The sequence below is a fragment of the Cyclopterus lumpus genome, chromosome 12 (genome assembly GCF_009769545.1).
Source record: "Cyclopterus lumpus isolate fCycLum1 chromosome 12, fCycLum1.pri, whole genome shotgun sequence".
NCBI lineage: Eukaryota > Metazoa > Chordata > Actinopteri > Perciformes > Cyclopteridae > Cyclopterus > Cyclopterus lumpus.
The window spans coordinates 15,517,823-15,539,442 of NC_046977.1; the positions used below are offsets into that span (position 1 = coordinate 15,517,823).

Below are 21,620 nucleotides of genomic sequence, written 5' to 3' on the forward strand. Positions count from 1 at the left end.
GTTGTTGAAATATCATAATAAAGAACTAACTGCATCATAGAGCCAGAGGATAAGTACAAATATTGACCTGCTGGATAGATGGAAATTCAGAGGAGCACCAAAGTAAATAAGATGCAGTCAGGGAACCATGAGAATATAATTTCTACTGTGCAGAGGTTGGGAATAATTCTTCCATAATCATTAATCCTAGACGATTAATTCATTTGGTATGTTCATGTATTTATTGACATGGGTAGTTCCTATTTTTTCATGCTCACCTGTAACTAATTCATCGGAAAAGTTGAGGAAAGGATTATGTAATTTGGTCCTATTTGTTGGTCAAATGTAGACAATGTTCAAATATTACTCTTACACAGTAGATTGATTCCAGTTTTTAAGTGCCAGTGTAACCTAGAGTAGCATATTTTAGTCAGCTGAACAACGTAAGATGTGTCTCATTTAACTGGAGAAATCGTTTTCAGTCATATTAATATGTACATGGGTGCGAATGGGACTCGCCATGTAAGGGCTTTTAAAGCGCAATCTGAATTAAGAACAGCTTGAAATAAATGAAATGACCTGCAATACCAAAAATATCTCAGCCGGCGAATTGGGGTTGTTAAGGGTTAACGCTCGCGCCCTCGCAGCGCGTGCACACGTTACGTGACGCGCAGCGTCATCGCTTGTCAAATCTTTTTCCGCATCTGTCTGTCTTCGCTCGCTAACTTTAGCCATGTTTCCCCCCAGTTTCATTTGTTTGACATCTCGTGTGGCAGCCGGTTGTCGTGCGTGACAGTCGGACGGACTATTGCGTTACATGTTGCTTCTTCTGACAGTTTCACTTTCCATTCAGGAAACACGTCGGGAAAACCCACAACAACAAGCTAGCCTCTCGTAGCTAGCCGACAGCTTTCAGGAGAATAACGCAACGGAGCAGCCACAAAGGTGAGAGGGGGGTGGGGGGCAGCTCAGTGTGTGACCCTTCTTTTTAGAGATGTGGTCGGCGTGTTTACTCAGCATGCCAGTGACGTGTGGAAGAGTGGTGGACTAAGATAACACATTCACCAAATAAGGTAGTACATTAGCTTACTTGGCTGAAATAGCTCGTGGCTGTTATTGACGAACGTTAACTAACTAATGTATGCTAACGTGTTATGTCGTGTAACGGTACAGCAACTATCTATAATAACATGATTAAAAATAATTATATTGTCGGCTGTAATTTAGACGAGAGTCCGACTTATTCTCCATTTAGCATTGCTTTGAAGCTGCTTCACCTGTTGTCTCGCAAAGACTAACGTTACGTGAACCCTTAAAAAGGGCGTCGTTGTTGTGTCAGCCCTGTTTCACGCTAACAATCGACAGTAGAAGTCACTAAACGTCACTCAAGTGCACGTGCAATGCATACATAAGTAAGCTGTCCATGGTGCTGAAGAGGATGTTGATTCATAACGTTTTAAGTACCTCCACAGTCTGTCGAAACTGCAGAATTTGCAAAGTAAAATAAATGACACAACATAAATATGTATACACGTGTATGTTTCATTACAAATAGCCCAATGCACAATCAACAGTCAGCCTTGCTTTATTGTACATCATTTGTGGGAATCTGTGCCAAACAAAGATGGTTTCTTAAGTGTATATATATATGATGTTGGCCTGGACAATGTTTCATTTATATTGGTATTTAGTCTATTACAAATTTCCCGCAATATGAACGTTGCAGTGGGCTGTATTGCAATTTCGATTGGGCCTAATTGTTGAGCCAGATGAAATGGAGATATCATTAGCGCTATAGGTAACTCGCACACAAACGGTTATCTTTGTGAAGGTTTTATGCTGCACATTTTTTTCGGCAATTGATGAGTCAAATGATACATTACACATGGGAATCCCATCCTTCTCTGTGTGCTCCTTTTGGTGGGCTTCATACAATTGGATACTCAATTTTATAATAATGAAATGCATGGCCTTTAAACCCATTATAGGACATACTACCGTAAAATCCCAACACTTCAAAGGTAACACATTTACAGTGACATAAAACAGACCAAAGTGACAAATACTCACATTTCAGAAGTTTGAACCATTAAATGTGTGGAAATGTTGCTATATGATCATGACGACAGTCATTTGATTTGTATGTTGATTTATGCATCTATTTTTTTCAGCACATTGACAGGATGGACCCTACTTTCACAGTTAATGTTTCATATGTTATTATTTAGGGAAGTAGTGATGGTTAAGCTAACTGTTTTATTTCCTTCTCTGAATGCAGCTTTTATGAGCGGAGTTTGTCTGACTGGATCAGAGGATGTATCCGCCTTCCAGAAAGGACTTCATCTCTCTGACACTCAGTGATTCCCACAGTCACACTTACAACAACGGCAAACACCGGAGACAGTCCTGCTGGAGGGTGAGTGGTCCCGTGGTGCAGTGTGCAGATCATGGCTCAAGGCAGATGTACCATTTTGATACAGAAACCCTGTGTCTGATGCAATACTATGAGCTTATGTTCAACTTGTGTGAACAATTCATACCTGTAGGTCCATACACAGAGTTATGGTTGATGGCAGTGGTGGAAGACATGGATAACCGTCATTATAACCATGATACTATATGGAGAGAGGTCGCATAAATCTGAATAAATATGTGGAAAAACATATCAAATGCAGACGCTTCCATACAAGTTCACTAAACCGTTCGATGAATATGAAAGGTGAGTCGTGTGCTTTGGCATTCAGTCACCAGCTTTCAACCCAACTGCACACCGTTGGGAGATTTTTGATTTTGGAGTCTTATGTAAAGTAACACCCTCCACCACCATCATCAAATGAAATGAAATGATTAGCTCATGACTACAGTAGAGACTTGAAGAATTAATTATCTTAAAAATGAATTAAGTAATTAATCAAAAAAGGAGCACAGACGCTGTTCTGAAGGCTCATAGGGGCAACTTCATGTTTCTTTTTTCTTTCATTTGTCTACTATCGTTATAGTGCATATTGTGATGCAGTACATTTTCTGAAAAGTCAATGTAGAAACTATTAATTGATCATATAATCAGATGGGGATGTACCTTAGAAATCAAGATGCTTTATGTTGATGTAGCGATCTTGTAAATCAAATATTGCCATGAAGCACCCCATCTCATTGATTTGCAGTAATTACCATAATAGCCTAATATGATACAACCAGTGATATTAAATGAAATTCTGCGCTTGGTATAAATGCTATGAAGAAATCTCTGACTATTGATGTATACTTTGTCACATGGCCTGGTCCTAGTTGATGGATTGCTTATTTGCCAGTGTATGCTTCTGATTACTTCTCCTAGATGGAGCATCTGTGTCTTTAAAGAAATGACTTCTTTTAGAAAAATCAATTTATTGCTTCGGTTCCTATTCCTCTTTTTGTTTTTGAGCACTCTGAACTTTCAAACTCCTCAGATAAAAGCATCCCCTGAGCAGATGATCATTAAAATTAGATAAAACAAATTCCACTCATCTCACCGTCTCTCTCCTGTCTCCCTGCACATTCTCTTTAATCTTGTTTTTCAATTTCACTCGTCTCCTTTTTTGGTTTTGATGTTCAGGTTTTACAGGTTGCTGTTTTGCACTTTACATTTCACGTCTCATACTTTAGTTTGCTGCTCCTTCCTCGGAGGTTGCTGCTTTGTTCACTGTTTGCTTTCATTCTTGTAACTGGTCTTATAACCACGCTCATAATAAAACTGCCTCAGTTGTTCACTAATTAATTCTGTGGTACACACACAGACTGCGGGCGTAGCCTTTGGTTCTGTGCAAAGGGGAATTACCTTCAATACAGCTCGATGCTTCATTTAGTAAATCATGATCATGTTAAGAGTAAAAATAGACGATAAAGCAACAACCTGCAATGATGCACATCAACAGGTATGGATGGGGGCTTGCACAGAAAACAATGGCTTGAGGTGTTTTGATCTCCGTTATACGCTGCCAATGTGTGTTCCCTTTTAATTATATAATATGTGGCCTGACACGTCTTTTTTCCCCAACAAATCTGCTTTTGTTTGAAATATAGTTGGACCATTCATCTACATTTAACTTCCCTCTCCAAATTTCCCCCACAATAATGTTTAGGATCTTTGCATCTGTTTTTAAATCCAAAAAACTGATATAAAACAGTAGTATTATTATTATAAAAGGCATCTTTAATCATCCTTTCAACATGATTACTTCTTTTGTTCATCCTATTTATTAAATAAGCACATCTATTCAGTTAGCTCTCATAAAGATTTATTTATTTATCTGAATTCAAAGACAAACCAGAGTGCTCATCGACTGATCTGTAACATTTTATTCCAGCAGTATATCAACCGACAGTTCCTCTATGAAGCTGGCTTCATAGAGGAACTGTCGATCTGGCCCAGCAGCACTCCCTAGTACCTGTAGGTCTTTAAATTTGATTACTGTTTATGGTCCCTGAGAACCATTCTCCGCAATGTTCCTCTGAGTGGCTTGTTGACTCGCCGTTTGTCTCCTCACAAAGCAAGAGAGGATGTCTCTCATGCTTCACCCCTATGCACATGTCGTTGGTTTTTTTCAATGTTTCCAACGAGCTCTTGATCTCTCATTGTTATGTATGGCAGTGTGTGTGTGATTCTTTCAATAGCCACCCTGACGATTTCAGCTTCACTGACTCCAGCTCAGTGCAGATAGAGAAGATTAATAATTGTGTCTTATGATGTCTACTTAATAGCTGCATTGCTGTTCAAATATCCTTTTGGCATGGAGAGGAAAGACTGATACACAGTTGTGCTTATGTACTATACCATAAGGCCTGGATTGTAAAAATGCAGCATTGGACTGAACAGTATATGTTGATGCTGTCATGGTGAGGCAGCCATTAGCAAAGTCAAAGTAAAACATCCCTAGAGATAAAGTCTGTTGACAAATGGCTCAATAGTTTCATGGTGTTGCACCGGTGTTAATTGGAGCAGGTAAGAGAGTGGTACCCCTCTGCCTGTTAGCCTTCTCTCCTGAGAGACCCTGGCTCTGTCCCTCCCTGTGCTCTGCCAGGTATAGCTGTTACTTGGATGCTCATTTATGTATGAGCTGCCACTGGGCTTAATGCATCAGGTGGAGAGAGATGTTGAGTTTACACAGGGTGAGCCAGACCCGAAAAGGCCATCAGGCTTTTCCCTCTTTCACTCTGCTATTTTCAAAGGTCCATAAACTGATATGTACGATATTTTAAGAGGGGGAGGATTTTTAGAATCTGCTGACAGACGCTTTGACTCCAAAGCTGTGAAGACGCGTGTCAGCTTCATGTTTTTTGAATTTCTTTATCTGTCTACAGAAATGGAAGCAGCTGTCTCGGCTCCAGCGAAGCCTCGTCCTGTTCCTGCTGGCTCTGCTGCTCATATTTGGACTGCTCTCCTATCCCAGCATCACAGAGCAGTGGAGAGGTAAACAATGCCTCCCAGCGCAACGTTAACTCACACATACACAAGCTGATGAGCTGGATTGCCTGTGTGTTGGGTTAGGTGGGGGTGATGCATTTCAGTGAATTGCTTCAAGGCCACAACACGCTCCGATAGTTTGTCTTTGTTGTTTAGATTAGTTTTTGTGCTCATTTGTGTTTGTGAAACCCTGCTTGCTTTTACTCTTCTTTTTCTTGCCTGTATTTGATTTTCCCACCACATTCACACTAATGCTTCTATTGCCTTGTGTTTGGGCTTTACGGTCCCACTTAGCGAGCATTTGTTTCACACCAAATAACTGAGATTTCTTGAATATCCTTCTTCAGAGTAGATACATCTGTGTTTACATGCAGACTGGATAGATGTATGTCTGCGTAGACTCGGTATACATAAGGGTTGTGTGGAGTTGAGAAGACAACTTTCTGTTAACAGTCTTTTCTTCTTTTTTTTGTACATGTATTTTCTAGATGAATAACATTCTGATGGCTATATAATAATAGTTTAGCTAGCTGGCATAATGTGGACTTAGTCTCAGCTTATTTTCTTGTCCATTCTGTGTTCAGGGTGGTCTGACAGGGATGACTGGCTGGAGCTGAATGACAGAGACGTGAAGGATCTTCCTCTAGATGTTCAGGCAATATTGGATCAAGCTGCAGGTAAAGCTCTGCCTCCTGTGGCAGGACCTCATGTGGTGCCAGCTGTGGATCCAGATGCCGGTGCTGTGGTGGAGCCAGATGGGGGTGCAGGTGCTGTCGTAAAACCAGATGTGGGTGCAGGTGCTGTGGTGGAGCCAGATGTGGGTGCAGGTGCTGTGGTGGTGCCCAGAGGACCAAACGTCCCCATTTTCCCCAAACCTCCCACTAAGGTGGGAGTTGTGTTTTGTATTTATTTATTTCACACCAGTCAACATCATTAATGAAGTATTCATGCTGAAGTTGCCCAAGATTGTTGCTTGATGTTAATTCCAGTCAGACACGTTACGCTGACATCACACCTAACGTGTCATCATTAAAAACCTCTGTACTTGTTACACTATTTGATGTATTCTCTTTTACGGTAATTCAATGTTGCGTGTACATTTTGAGATGCTCACTGTTTTGGTCGGCATTTTGCTTTTGTGTCGATAAAGCACTTAAATAATTTTCATTGTATCGGATTGAAAAGGTACATCCAACACTAGTGACGAACTATTGTTAATGGGGAACTCTGTTCTCGTGCTTATTGCTGGTCCACAGGTTTGTGATTATGGGTCTGGAACATGTGACAACTCCAACTGTAATCCAGTTTATGGTTGTAAAAGTTCCTTCTTGCTCTATTTGGACGACATATTTAGACTCTTATTATTTGATTTATCCACAGATTAAGACTTTCCCAAACAAGAGAGGTCTGCCGAGCCTGCCGAAAGATGGCAATATTTCAGATGCAGTCGGTGGGGAGAAGCAAGTGCAAGAGGTGGTGCGAGAAGAAGAAGGGGAAGAGGAGGACAAAGAAAAGAAGATTGTCAGGTAATCTGTTAGTTGTTGGGGGTGGCGGGGGCTGGATGGCAATACGATACTGTTTTTGAGCGGCTGTGAGAGCACAGCCCCCCTGGCTGTGCTCTCACCCAGAGGCAGAGAATAGAATACCAAGCTTCCTTACTTCCAACTACATCACTGTCATGACGATGGCTTTCTTGTACAATATAGCACACACTGAGGGATGTATTGCTTCGTTCGACTACATTTACCCTCAACACTGATTGGACGTTTACATAAAATTTGTGGCAATTTTTCCCTAAGTGCAACATGATGACATGGCGTGTTACGCACAATGTTACTCAGAATAACGGAATCAAGCATTTTCCAGTCGCACCCAGATCCTGCAGCATTTGTTGCAGCACATGAATCAGAGAAGCAGTTGTAAGACGTCTTTTTACTTTCGTCTCGCAGCTGGAGGGGAGCAATAATCGAAGCTGACCAGGCCACAGAGCCACCACCCTCGACCAATGAGAAAGAAGCTGCGGCTCCCCCTGCCCCAGCCGACCCTGCTGACACCGTGCCACCGGAAGGTCTGTACGCAATTCAAATGTTTGGCTTTTTACTTATTGATTTTCCAGCTCGACTGGTTCATGCAGTTCAAAGCCCAGCTCTTCTTTTGTTTCCCTTTTTCAGTTTTTATATTTCTAACACGCAGGATGAAACCCTGCTGTGCTCAAAGCAGCAGTATCACAGAATATTCCTTCTACTGAAAAAAATGATCTGAAAATGAGACCTGTTGAGAGAGCATCCCCGAGGAAACGCAGACTTTTAGGAGCGAGCTTTCATTTCTTATTCATCCCTTTGTTTTTGTAGTTTCGATTGGACCTGTGGACAGACTGGAGGCCGTGTGTGATGCCTTCAGACATGCCTGGAAAGGCTATAAGGACTACGCCTGGGGTCACGATGAACTCAAGCCCATCTCCAGGTCTTTCGGGGAATGGTTCGGACTGGGTTTGACGCTCATTGATTCTTTGGACACCATGTGGATTTTGGGCCTAAAAGAAGGTATTGTATGTCGGTCATTCACTCTCTCTTTGGGCTGGGTATCATTAGATATGCTTAAAAACCAAACAAAATACAATACTGATGATAGAGTTTCTTTAAGCCTTTGCGGGGTGGAGTTCAGATTTATGTAGCCTGCTCTTTATCTCTACTTGAGGCAAACGTCTTGAGGCCACATTAGCCAATACATTAGCAGTTGCACTGTGGGTAATGTAGGCTCCAGGTTTTGACAAGAAAGAACAATGCAATATCTCTTTTTAATGTCCCTTCTGAGTCTGACATTGTCAGCCATGTTAACTTCTTTTAAGAATATGACAACGCCTTGGTTGGGGGCTGTCTCTTTCTTACGAGACAGCTTTGATTCACCGTGTTAAACTCTCATCAAATGTAATTATTTTTTTCCCTCCCTCTCTTTTTCCAACTCTTGTACTCCAACTCTCTCCACATAGAGTTTGCAGAAGCAAAGGACTGGGTCAAGAAAGAGCTCTCTTTTGACAAGAACGTGGACGTAAATCTATTTGAGACAACCATCCGAGTCCTCGGGGGCCTGCTGAGTACCTACCATCTGACAGGAGACCAACTCTTCCTGGAGAAAGCTGTGAGTCCGACCATCACGAGCACTCTTACTGTCCTGTTTTCTTCTGTTGTGTTATTAGTTTTTCAAGAAATCCGTTTCAACTATGAGAATGCAACTCGTGTAGCTTTATGGTCAACTAATATTATCGAGCTGACGATGTTCAGAGTCTCCTCTGCCCAGTTGCAAGTTAACGGATGCATTTTCAAAAGCGGTTGCATTTTCAAAATAAAGCCGATGACTAACTCTTATAAGACCGAATTTTGGGGGAAAAATTACTTTCTCCGTTTCCTCTCTCCACTTGAAGAAAGATCTCGGGTCTAGGTTGATGCCTGCCTTCAAAACTCCCTCAAAGATCCCATTTTCAGACGTTAACATTGGAAAGGGAACAGCCCATCCCCCTCGATGGACGTCAGACAGCACGCTGGCCGAGGTCACGAGCATTCAGCTGGAATTCCGAGAGCTGAGCCGCCTCACTCAGGACCCACAGTACCAGGTCAGGATGCCAGGAGGGCCTCAATTGCACTCCAACGTGCTCCGGTGTGCGTGTCCAATCATTTTGATGTGGCAGTTCTCTGGGATGGAGTGAAAAATAATTGGATAATTGATATCGATTTTAGATGGTTTCAGTTCAGTTCAACTCTGACATTAAACAGCGTGCAGACACTTGTGTGATTGAAGTGACAAGCATGAGCTAGGATTGGCTTTAAACCCATCAGCTTGTCAGTTTATGAGTGATTCCAGAAACCGGAGGTTGTCCCTGAAGCTTTTAAGCCCGAACTGACATACATTTGAGTAATATGTGTCCTAACCTTAGCCAGCCCTGTGAGACGTAGCTTTAGATGAGCCTCATTTCATCTAAGTGTGAAATTGTTAATAATTTTCCAATGATAAATTGCAGTATTTTTCAAACGTATTGGCCCACACAGCAGCAGTATGTGAAGTGAGGCTGCTGGGTTAATAATCTAATGTCTAGAAAGTAATGTTAGCTCCCTTTTCTTTTCTTTGTCTCTCTTACCTCACCAGGAGGTTGTGAACGAGGTAATGAAGCTGGTCCACAAGCTGCCAGGCAAACAAGACGGCCTGGTGCCCATGTTCATCAACACCAACAGCGGCCAGTTCACCCACAAAGGGGTCTACACCCTTGGTGCCAGGGCAGACAGCTACTACGAGTACCTGCTCAAACAGTGGATCCAGGGAGGCAAGACCGAAGACGAGTAATTCCAACTTTGCATTTCTGAGTTGATGTTCTGTGATTGTGAGAGAAAACACTGGATTTTAAGGTGGAACATTGCCAGTATCGAGACACATTTTGAGAAGAACATGAAATCACTGCATGGCACCACTTTAAGTATAATATGTGTATATTCTGTTTGCCATATTGTGATTTAGTAAACACCAGAAAAAAAAAAAGTCTTGTTTTTAGAATCGGGATAATGAGTCATTGCACAGCCCTAAACGGAGTCACTAGAGACTGACTAATATTATACTGACTAATATTTCTGTCACATTTCCTGTTTATTTTGTCCAGCCTGTTGGAGGACTACCTTCAGGCTGTGGAAGGAGTGAAAAAACACCTTGTGAGACAGACGGGGGTCAGCAAATTGACCTTCGTTGGAGAGTTGTCCCACAGCCGCTTCAACCCAAAGATGGTAGGGATGCTCCTCAATTCCTCAATTAATCTCAGAGCTGCTGAAAACCTCCAAAGCTAATTTTGTACTGTTGGATATTATTTACCCAGGCCATCTGTGTTTTTTAATACCACGTAGAGCACAAGGACCCCTGATTGTTGTCACGTAATTCGCACACTGACAAAACCCAATGCACTGACGGACAATGGCCGCCTTGTTCGATCAAGCAGCCTTTGTGCTTATGTTGAACCGGGAGCTGTACAAATTTGTGTGCTCTTCTGTCCATCAGACGGTCCAATCAATTCCATCTCATCATTATCTCCCATCTGCCCCGTCCTCCCTGATTGCTCTTCTCTCTCGTTTCTCTCTCTCTCCACAGGACCACCTTGTGTGCTTCCTGCCAGGAACCTTGGCACTCGGGGCCCACAACGGCCTCCCTGGGGACCACATGGACCTGGCTGTGCAGTTGATGGAGACGTGTCACCAGATGTACAAACAGATGGAGACAGGGCTGAGCCCAGAGATCGTACACTTTAACCTGCAGGCCAGTGATGGACAAGATGTATTTGTAAAGGTGAGGCTAAAAGGGGAAAGCTGGCATTTTTTTTTTTTTTCCTAATATCTTTTGGTCTATTCTCTTTTTTTTAATTATCTCTTTGAATTGTTGAAGTTGTTTTGGTGTGTAAATGGACCTGTACGTGTATAGTGCGTGCGTGCGTGTGTGTGTGTGTGTGTGTGTGTGTGTGTGTGTGTGTGTGTTCTCTATATAATGGGACTTGCTGTAACGGTTCCTTTCAAAATGTATATTTAAGATGCAATTGAAACTAAGAAAACTGGTCTAAATGGCAACTGACCTTGTGTTAAGCAATTTGACAAAATCTCTTTGTAAATTCAAATGGATGTGTGCGTCTTACGTTGGGGCTTTCTATTAAATGCCTATTCTGTCATTTGAAAGAAGCTACAGGGGCCAAACTAAATGTGATCCCTCTGCTGAGTGAGTCTGAATCTGTCATGGGAGTTGTGTCCATAACCTTCATAACCCTCCTCAATGCTCATTTTAAACTGCTCCACGTTTATCAAAGCATCCAATGTTATTGTACTTCATAAACATCAAAAGTATGAAACATTTTAGGAGCTCATTCTAATTCTCGGATTAGAAAATAAGGAAATGAATGTGTAATTTCAATACAAAGATTGTTTTACATTCACGTTTGTTTATAGGTGCTTTTGTAAGGTGAGTTAAGATGAAGCGTAAAGTAAAATAAAATGAGTCCTCATAAAGAAGATATAAAGGTTGCTCCTAGACTGGTTGTTACCCTGGACTTGTTTTATTTGATGGCAGAGAGATGGGTGGGGGGCTTCTAGCAATAACTAATCTATTCTTCTTTTTCCCTTTGTATTAATTTAGATATTTATTGGCATTTGTTTTTTTTCATTTATCCGCCAGCTTGCAGACAGACACAACCTGCTGAGGCCAGAAACGGTAGAAAGTCTGTTCTACATGTACAGATTCACGAAGGACACCAAGTACAGAGACTGGGGCTGGGAAATACTGAACAGCTTCAATAACTACACTAAAGTACACATGAGATTATTCACTAACATTAGCATTTCATTTTGTGTCCTTAAACCGCCTGACCGAACGCCTCCACTTCTGCAGGTCCCCGGTGGCGGCTACACGTCCATTAACAACGTCCGCGACCCCGTGAACCCCGGGCCCCGGGACAAGATGGAGAGCTTCTTCCTCGGGGAGACGCTGAAGTACCTGTATCTGCTCTTCTCTGACGACATGGAGCTGCTCAATCTCGACAAGTATGTCTTTAACACAGAGGCCCACGCTCTGCCGATATGGCCCTCCCCACCCAAGTGATGTCACCGTACAGGAGATGTGTGCAAAGATCCGATCAACAGAGTCCTGTACGAGTCGAAGACTGTTGTTGCCGCTCAGTCCGGCAATTCTCTTAAGCAACCTGGACTGCTGTGTTGAGCAGACCTGGGCTGTCTACTTGTACTTTGACACGTTTCCATATGGGGGGGGGGTTCTTTTTTACAGTTTTCCTAATTTTTCCTAAGGAAAAGGTTTTGTGATAGAGCTGGTCTCTAATGTATAAAGCTTTATCTTTTGTTCATCAGCTCTGACTAGCTGGCTCCAAACAGGAGACAAGAAAGAAAATGTCCTTTAGTACGTGGCTGACTGGGGGAGTTCCTGTATGTGTGTGTGTGTGTGTGTGTGTGTGTGGTCACAATAGTCATGTCATCCCTGACTTTCTCTTTGCTATGTGAGGTGAACATCCTCATCATCCTCACGTGGTCAGGTGTCGTGGAGTCCACCGATGTATTCAGTTAACTCAGTGATGTTTGAAGGTGCGGCCGGAGGAGTCGCTTACTGTTGGTTAAAGTCTTTACTTTGGCCGAAGCCGGTGCACTCGCTCGTGTTTCAGAATGACATTGAATAAGTTAAGTTGTAATTTGAATCCCCTTTTGAGATGTCTCTCAACTGTTTTGTTGCATCCTCGGTGTTGAGCAGCGACGGGCAGCTACGCTGCAAATTCCTGAGACCAATTTCACTTCTGAGGCCAGTGCCTTGCTGAAAAGGAAAGGCAGCGTATTGCTAACACCTAATGAATGTCTTTTAATGAAATACAGTTTTTAAGTAAAGTATACAGGCGTTCATGGCTAGACAAACAACAGTTCAGCAGACTAAAGTTGTCTTCCTGGAGGACGCCAGACTAAAACACTGGTGAACTCCGATTGGTAATAAGTCATGCGACTTGTTGCACGGAAGACAACGGTGGAAAGAGTGACGTCAGAGTTTGTTGTCCATAATGTTGTCAGACACTTCTAGTGACACAGCCTCGCTCTCTCTCGCTCTCTCTCTCTCTCTCTCTCTCTCTCCTTAGACACAACAACATGGTTCCAGTTACCCTTTTAGATGTGGTAAATCTTATTGTACAGTCAGACCCTTTGTCACTACCACGTGAAATGAAAAGATCAGTAAACAACAACCGGACCTCCATTAACAACACGAGTAGTCAGTCAGAGTATACAGAGGTCTGTTTAATGAATCAGTGGTGAACGATGTTCAGTTGGAGCTGCATACATAACGACCTCTTGTTTCACTGATGAATGTATACATTGTTCTTTTTATTTAACATTTGGTCATTGAGGAGCGTTTGTTAGCAAGTGTGTTCATATGAACTCTAGTCCCCCGGGTTTTGGGTCTCATTCTGGTTTTGAGTCATGGGATTGTGGTCCCACTTGTTCAACATGATATGGAGGGCGATTAATGAAAGGCTTTCATGCCGTTGTAGATTCGCTGTGAAGTTGGACGCAAAATAAACCAAGTCGTTACGTCGTGCAGCCGCTCGTTCATTTCCCTTTTTTTTCCAAAGACGACTTGTGCCGAGAACGAAGTCTGTCTCACCTGAAAGGGTTCGATCCCCGACGCACTGTCAACATGTGATGTGGAGCAGTCGGGGCGGAGCTTGTTTCCCATGTAGTGACAAATCAAGTCTAAAAAAAGGTCCGATCGTCCTGATTCCTTCTTTTCCGTGGTGGTTGGACCGGTTTGATCTCCTTTTGTTCATGAGCTCCACACACTGACCCACATCATTGAATGTTTGCCAATGCTCTGCTGTGCCTATTGAACTGTGTATTGTGCTGCGTGGTTTGGTTATGTTCTTGTTGATGTGTTTGTTGTTGTTGTTGTTGTTGTTGTTGTTTCATTGCCGCTTATTTATGAAGTGCTACGAGTGAAAGCACTTTTGCTCTGGATGGGTGGGTGACAAAATGACGTGGGTGTAAATATTTTGTATAAATAGTTTCTGACTTCCAACCGGCGTGTCCGCTGATTATTGTTCACTTTTCTGGTTTTGATATTCCATGTCATCGTGTTAAAAATGTTCTGTTTTAAGCAGCTCGGTTTTTGTGTCTACTCTTCTTTTTACACTGGCCTTCCAAATTCAATTTCTTTCTTTTACACTGCAAATATCGTAATAAGGAAACATAATAACAACGTACTACATGTTGAAATTGGTCCTTAGACAGTATTTTATGCTTTGATGATTTTATGGGAGATGTATTCCTGTACATGCATTAATATGTATCTCTAATAACTTTGAGTGTTTTTGTGACCACATTCAAACCAGACTTGGCCTGCAGAGGAGGAGTTATGTCATGAGGTGCTATTGGTGTAGATGGTTTGTTGACTCACAGGAAAAACAACTCTGGGTTCTTTCAAATATTCTGCTGCCGGCATGTTTACGGAGTGAAGTCCACGTCTGAAAGCGGCTCCAGGTGCTTTGTTGTAAATGCCACTACAAACTAAAGCCATGACCTCCCCTGGTCACCTGGTCCCCTGGTCCCCTGGTCACCTCGTCCCCTGGTCACCTGGTCCCCTGGTCACCTCGTCACCTGGTCACCTCGTCACCTGGTCACCTGGTCCCCTCGTCACCTCGTCCCCTGGTCACCTCGTCCCCTGGTCACCTGGTCCCCTGGTCACCTGGTCCCCTGGTCACCTCGTCCCCTGGTCACCTCGTCACCTGGTCACCTCGTCACCTGGTTACCTGGTCACCTCGTCACCTCGTCCCCTGGTCACCTCGTCCCCTGGTCACCTCGTCCCCTGGTCCCCTGGTCACCTCGTCCCCTGGTCACCTCGTCCCCTGGTCCCCTGGTCACATCGTCCCCTGGTCACCTCGTCACATCGTCCCCTGGTCACCTCGTCCCCTGGTCACATCGTCCCCTGGTCCCCTGGTCACCTCGTCACCTCGTCCCCTGGTCCCCTGGTCACATCGTCCCCTGGTCACCTCGTCCCCTGGTCACCTCGTCCCCTGGTCACATCGTCCCCTGGTCACCTCGTCCCCTGGTCCCCTGGTCACATCGTCCCCTGGTCACCTCGTCCCCTGGTCCCCTGGTCACCTGGTTACCTGGTCACCTCGTCCCCTGTGGGTGAGGAAGCCAAACTGAGTTACTCAGTGGAAATCAGCCATAACACCTAACCAATTAGAATTTAGTTTGAAGAATATAATGTAAAAAGATAGATTATGAAATCTGCAAAAAGCCTTTAAACACACTTTAAGGCATTATTAACGTTTTTACTTACTGTCGACAAAGAACATGAATAGACCAAAACAACAAAAAATTACTTGAGTCAGACTTTTAATACAACCTGCTTGAGGCACTCGGCCATTCATTGGTTACTCCAAAATTATAAAATAGAATATACAGTTTGTTTACGTTTTCCTTTTATTATTTTCATAGGGTCATTTTTATAAATTGCCGGGCACTGTAATTTGTATCAAACGGGAGGAAATAGCAGATTTGTTGTTGTTGTTGGAGGTATTGTACAGAACAGCGTGTGTGTGTGTGTGTGTGTGTGTGTGTGTGTGTGTGTGTGTGTGTGTGTTTCACGGTAATGAAGGAACGTGTCACCCAGTGAAACAATGTGGCTCACTGAAGTGTTCTTAATAGTTTTTGAACAACAATGGAGCGCTTGTTTGTTGTTGTTTTTGTTTTCTATCTATATATTTGAAATGAAACGGCATCACAGACCTGAGACTTGTACTAAGTTCTGTATCCACGGAGGAATCCGTCAAGTCAGAACACGATAAGATGTGAACAGAGCCGATATCAGACCAGTATCGACTCGCTCAGCTCTTACAGAAGCTATTCATGTTCACTCCGCTTCTACTGAAAATAATTTGGTCTCGTCTAATCCCTTTTTTTCTTTCTTTTTTAAACATTTCAAATTGATTCTTGAGATTGTATTGCAATTGTCTAGAATTTGAAGGTTCTGTGAAACAAATGATGGCGTCGGGTTTTGTAGTATTCTATCCTTTCAACGCTCTCTTATATAAGCTGATCGGCTGTATCGTCCACTTGTGGTGATAATTCATTATATAATGTGATTACTGTTGAATCCAAGCCATAGCGAAATGACAACTCTACTATTCGACATGGCCGTGGATGACGACACATCAGCGCAGTGTCCCGCCTGCAGGACTGACCCTGTGTCAAGGAAGACGTGGATCAATACTGTTTGCTTGTTCAATCGATTCATTGAGTCATGCCGGAAGAAAACCTCAAATAACAGACATCTTGACACGGTAATCACTTCTCATCCACGGTGAGAAGTGCACGATGCGTTGGCCTGCAGATCAATAACTTATCTGCATATTTTGATGACGCAACACATTTATTTGAATTAAGGTCAACATTTGTTTTCCCCTTTTTGTATACACAGTATTTTTAAAAATGTAAAAAAAATTATATATAATTGTGTGTGTGTGTGTGTGTGTGTGTGTGTGTGTGTGTGTATATATATATATATATATATATATATACACACACACACACACACACACACACACACACACACACACACACACATACTGCATATGTTCAGTTTTCGTAGCCGACACACGGCTGTTTCTCATGTTGGCTCTTTTTCTGGTGCTTTTGTCAAATCCATGTTCACTGCACAGATGACTGATGTAATTGAAGTTGTGGCTTATCGCAATGTTTTCAATGAATTCAAACGTCCTACCATCTAATTTTTGAATAAATCTTTTCAATTAATGTTTTGGATTAGTTTGGTTTTTATTTATGTATTGCTGTTTTAATTTGTTTATGTTTTGGGGAAAAGCCTAAAGAGGATTAAAGGTTTCATTGAAACCAGCGGTGGCCCGTCCAGCAGCGGGTTAATGTCACGTGACGTCGACTGCAGCTGCATGCTGAATGTCTGTCAGTGCTCCACCAGGGGGCAGCAGAAACCACCTGTCGACACACTTCCTACTGAACCCAACGAGTTAGACCAGGAAACGCTTTTCATCTTCAACCCCGGAGACTCTGCAGCAGGTACAAGGAGGAAGTTGAGGAACATTAGAAGACTTATGACTCATGCATATTGCACCAGTAAGAATATGAATAGATTTTTTAACAAACTGACACACCATTACAATTAAAGGATGTGCTTATTAACATGACCGATGTATGACGAAGCATCCGTCGTGGCTCGGCCTGACGTGTCCTCAGACACACACTTGATGAGTTACCACTGTTTAGGAACATGGAGGGTTTGGGCCTCCACTATAGAACGCCCATTTATATCCATTTTAATGTTGCATTAATGATCAACTTAATACATGAATAGATATTCATATATATATATATATATATATATATATATATATATATATATATATATATATATATAAGATCTACTCGCAGTGGGTTTGTGGTGAAGTCCCTGAAGTACTCAACGAATAAAAATCAAATAAGCACACAGGAAGCAATAATACCATTCAAGGCTGGCTCGGGGGCTGGGGTGGGGTGGGGTGTGGTGGGGTGGGGTGTGGGGGGGGGGGGGGGCAGGGACAGTATTGCACCCTGAATCCAACAGTACGGTCTCAAAGAAACAAGGGTGATTTCCAGCCTCCTCATATTTATTGCACTCTCTCATACAGCACCTGTGACATTTTTATAGATGTACAGTGGAGACATGACCCTTCATACACACATATTAATTAATATCTCAGCTTCAGAGAATATTAAATAAAGGGAATTCCTGTCAGAAAATTGTCAGGTTGTCACGCGTTTAATGTCACATATTGTTAAATGTAATACATCTGGATCAGACTACCTGGAAGCCAAAGCGTTTATCTTATAATTATTGTTATTATTATTTACTTATGAACCTCATTTCTCAGTCGCTGTTTTGTGCCAACACAGGATGTCTAGAAACCTGGATATTGTGTTTACATGCAACATTATCCTGGTTTCTACGGGTGGAATAAGGCCTTATATTCCACAGTCCTGATCCGGACCAGGGTCCTCATGAGCATGGAAACGCACTCCAGGATTACGGCTCTGGCGAAAAATCAATGTGGAATATGTCGGCTATTATATTTTATACACATTGAAGGATTTGACTAAAACCATTTTTTTTTTTTTAAACAACCAGCAGCAGCACCGCACCACCCACACAGAATCATTTGTTCTCTGTGCATTAGAGTTATTCGCTGTTACCAGTGTGGGATTTACTGCCACAGCCAGATGGTTTAAACTCCAAATATAATCCAACATTCTTGAAATCGTCAGTGCATAATTAGATTTGTTTCTCAGGTCTCCAGGTGCTGCAGACTGGAGAGATGCTGTGTGGAACTACTGCTGTGGTTTGGTTCTGAGAGTTCGCCCGAGGCCTCAAGCTGCATCTCTCTCCCAAAAGACTACGAAGAATGTACTAATTGTTGCCCGAGAGGGAATTTAGAGATTTTCCCCACCGAACTCACCAGCTGTCAGTTAGCTTTTAAACAACAAATTGGGTTGAACAAGTCTTAAGAATAGCTTCACTTTAACTGCAATTTATTCGACTTGGTTAGCGGCGCCTTGAGCGAAGTGGCATGTCGCACACTGTCCACGCCGTGTGTCTGAGTCCCTGCCTGGAGGGGATGTGTGTGAATAAAGGCTTATTGGTGATGACTGCTGCGAAGAGGTTACGTGGTCTGCAGCTTCTCGGGTTCGACGACCAAATGTGAGTTGGTGTCTCGTTCGTCCCCAAAGAAAAACTACATATGGATCCTGTTTGCGGTTCAATGTTTGATGGTTCATTGTTGTGTTCTGTTTTAGTTATACATGTACACTTTAATTCAATAAAGTGATTTTGATTACTATCTGGGAAGTTCATTCAGCCTTTAGGATACTGGTAATATATTTATAATAGTAATATAGCATAGTAATAACAAAGTGTGCTTTCTTAGTAGTTTGAATAAGCCAAAAGTATAACTTTTAGTAAACTATTACCGCAATTTTATATTTATAATGTGCGGGGGGTAATGTCCTGAAGAGATGTTTTGAGTTCAGCACAGGTGAAGGAATTCATGGAAGATGGCAGAATGGATGTTTCTGAACTTGATGATCCAAGATGGGTTATGGACGTTCCTAGTGGACATAACACAGGAGCTGACCATCCTTCACCTGAAGCTCCAGGGCTCTGGTCTCATCCATTTCACAACCTGCAGACCTCTTGTGGAAGAGGGCGCAGCCTTCAGTGGGGATGAATATGCCTCTGCTGTTGGAAACCTCCTGACCAGCGTCTTGTTGACTTCAAGGCACGCTGGGGCACCTTCTCAGCCGTCAGTGTCCCAAGGATGTTGCAAATTGGACTTATTGACTTGCAGTGCGACCGTGATCCAAAAGCTAAACTCAGAGATGCACAAAGACAACCGGACCTGACAATTTATGAGAGAATGACCTTTTTTGTTGAAAGAGCTTTAATAAGCAAAAGGAAAAAGAAACGGTTGATGAATAAACCAGATGTAACACCAGACACCCTGCTCACCTTGGACACAAAACTGGCTGTTGGTTCCAACAAGACGGCAACTCCACGAACAGTTCCTGGAAACTCTTTGACCTAGAATGTGTTTGGTTAATTCTTTCTATGTTGCATTTCTAACATATTGTAGAATGTGTGGGTCTGTCTGCCTGTTTGTCCATGTTTACTGCACTCAGAATGTCATTGAAAACAATAAGACAATCTCTTCAGACACCAGAACAGTTCTATCTCCAGGCTGGGATTCAGTCGATGGAGACCAGGCGTGGGGAATTCAGCTCGCTGTATGATCTCTTGCATGTAGGTGTTGTTGTTTTTGTATTATTCACGTTAAAAAAAAACTTATTCTGAAGCTGTTATGTGCGCAGCTGCAGGACACTGGACCCAAACGCCGTCAACACTGGAAAAGGCAACTTTATTGCTCAACAGGATTCAAAACAAACAAAACAGGCTCACACACAAATCTTCAATGATCTAGATCAGACGAACCGACCAAGGGGAATGACATGAACAGGACTTAAATACAGAGGGCTGGTGCAGGTGATTGAAACAGGAGGAAACAATCAGGGACAGGGCAGACAATCACAGGGACAGGAAGTGCAGAGAAACAGAGGACACGAGAGACAAGGACTTCAAAATAAAACAGGAAACACGACACAACACTACAGATCCTGACAGAAGCAAACAGAAGCATTCACTTCTGGACGTGACTTAAGATATTCCTGACCGCTGTTATTGGTTCTTCATTTTAAGTAAAAAAGTAAAAAGACTGCTGATAAAATTTGAGAATCGAATGACAGGCTTCTCTTTGGGGACATCCTCAGAGGGATGCGTGAGCTCGATGCTGCAAAGAGACTCACACACCGTCAGGTGCTCCAGCATCAATTCACCAGCATGCACCAGATGGTCAGCAGATACCATCTCAGCTCCTAGTAAGTCGATGTTGAGATTTCAGTTATTAAATTTGCATTGATGTGTGTAGAAGAGAACACTTCATCTATCTTACTTCATCTGAATGTGGAAGTTTATTCATGTAATTCGTAATTTGTTTGCAGTGTACGGTCTTGTTTTGAGACAATGGACCTCGGTCAGAACCGGACTACTGACAGTGGGAACTCTGTGGGTGTGTCTCTGCTGCAGTCATCCTCAGGGAACCCCCATCCCGTCCAGCAGAACCTTCCTTCTGCTTCTGCTGAGAGAGGCGCCCTTAGCCAGCCACAAGGCATCGACCCTCATCCCTGCTCGACTACCCAGACCTCGGGTTCAGTCAATTCAGGGGTGAAAAGAAAAGTTCATGACAAAAAGGGTCCAGTATGGATGGCTCAGGTAGGCTCGCCACCATCACTCACATCATTATCAGTCAGTTTACAAAGTATATTTGTAAAAATATTTTATGTTAACCTCCTATTCATTAAATTATACAATAACTCTGTCTGATCTCAGGTCAAATGTTGACAAAAAGATAATAAATAAATAATAAATAATTACATTAAACCTACCTGATTCTAATCTCCATGATTATCAAAAAAGTGGTGGTTCAAAAGACAATATATATATTGGCTTCATTCACTTATTTTACCATTACAGTATTTGGGTATCAGGTGTATGTACTGTATACATATGTTATCATACGTGCACAAGCCAGTGGATTAGATGTATTATTGATTAGACATGATTGTTAAATGTTCAATATGACGAGGGACATGGATTTGTTGTTTAACTGTCAGACATTGCAAAATAATTAATAAACCGTTTTTTTCTGTATACATTTATCCTGTATATTTAGGTTTCTGAAATAAAAAATATAAAGTCCTAGTCAATGTGTTTCAGAGTGTGCATTTTATTTTCCAATTATTTGCTGTGGTCATCTATGCACGAGAATGCACTCAACATAGTCACACGTAGTAGATCACTTTCGAGTGAGCATCTTCTGGCTGTCCGTCATGGGATGCAGCCCAGGTCTGGTCTGTTTAACAAAGTAATGTAAATGATTGCAAATCATAGCCACGCAAATCTTTGCAAATTATGTGATTTCTTATTCCAACAAATATATAAGCACATACAGTCAGCTAAAACATACCTTAGATGACCTTACATTGACCTATCGCTGTTTTCTCTCAGAGAG

General features: G+C 42.4%; 1 protein-coding gene across 3 annotated transcripts; it reads left to right on the top strand.

Moving 5' to 3' along the window:
* The first annotated feature begins 629 nt into the window (after positions 1–629).
* Positions 630–14,601, top strand: man1b1a (mannosidase, alpha, class 1B, member 1a). 3 transcript variants are annotated; one of them, XM_034546978.1, is made up of 15 exons: positions 653–924; positions 2,258–2,395; positions 5,320–5,428; positions 6,007–6,099; positions 6,220–6,308; positions 6,803–6,948; positions 7,372–7,490; positions 7,774–7,965; positions 8,412–8,560; positions 8,844–9,032; positions 9,563–9,753; positions 10,068–10,188; positions 10,547–10,741; positions 11,615–11,746; positions 11,828–14,601. In XM_034546978.1, the coding sequence occupies exons 2-15, from the start codon at positions 2,294–2,296 to the stop codon at positions 12,035–12,037; spliced, it is 2,037 nt and encodes a 678-aa protein (XP_034402869.1). In that variant the 5' UTR covers positions 653–924; positions 2,258–2,293; the 3' UTR covers positions 12,038–14,601. The 3 variants fall into 3 exon arrangements, with proteins under 3 accessions (XP_034402867.1, XP_034402869.1, XP_034402868.1); XM_034546976.1 differs by having other exon boundaries at positions 630–924; positions 6,007–6,308; XM_034546977.1 differs by lacking the exon at positions 6,007–6,099 and having other exon boundaries at positions 6,124–6,308.
* Positions 14,602–21,620: the final 7,019 nt, after the last annotated feature.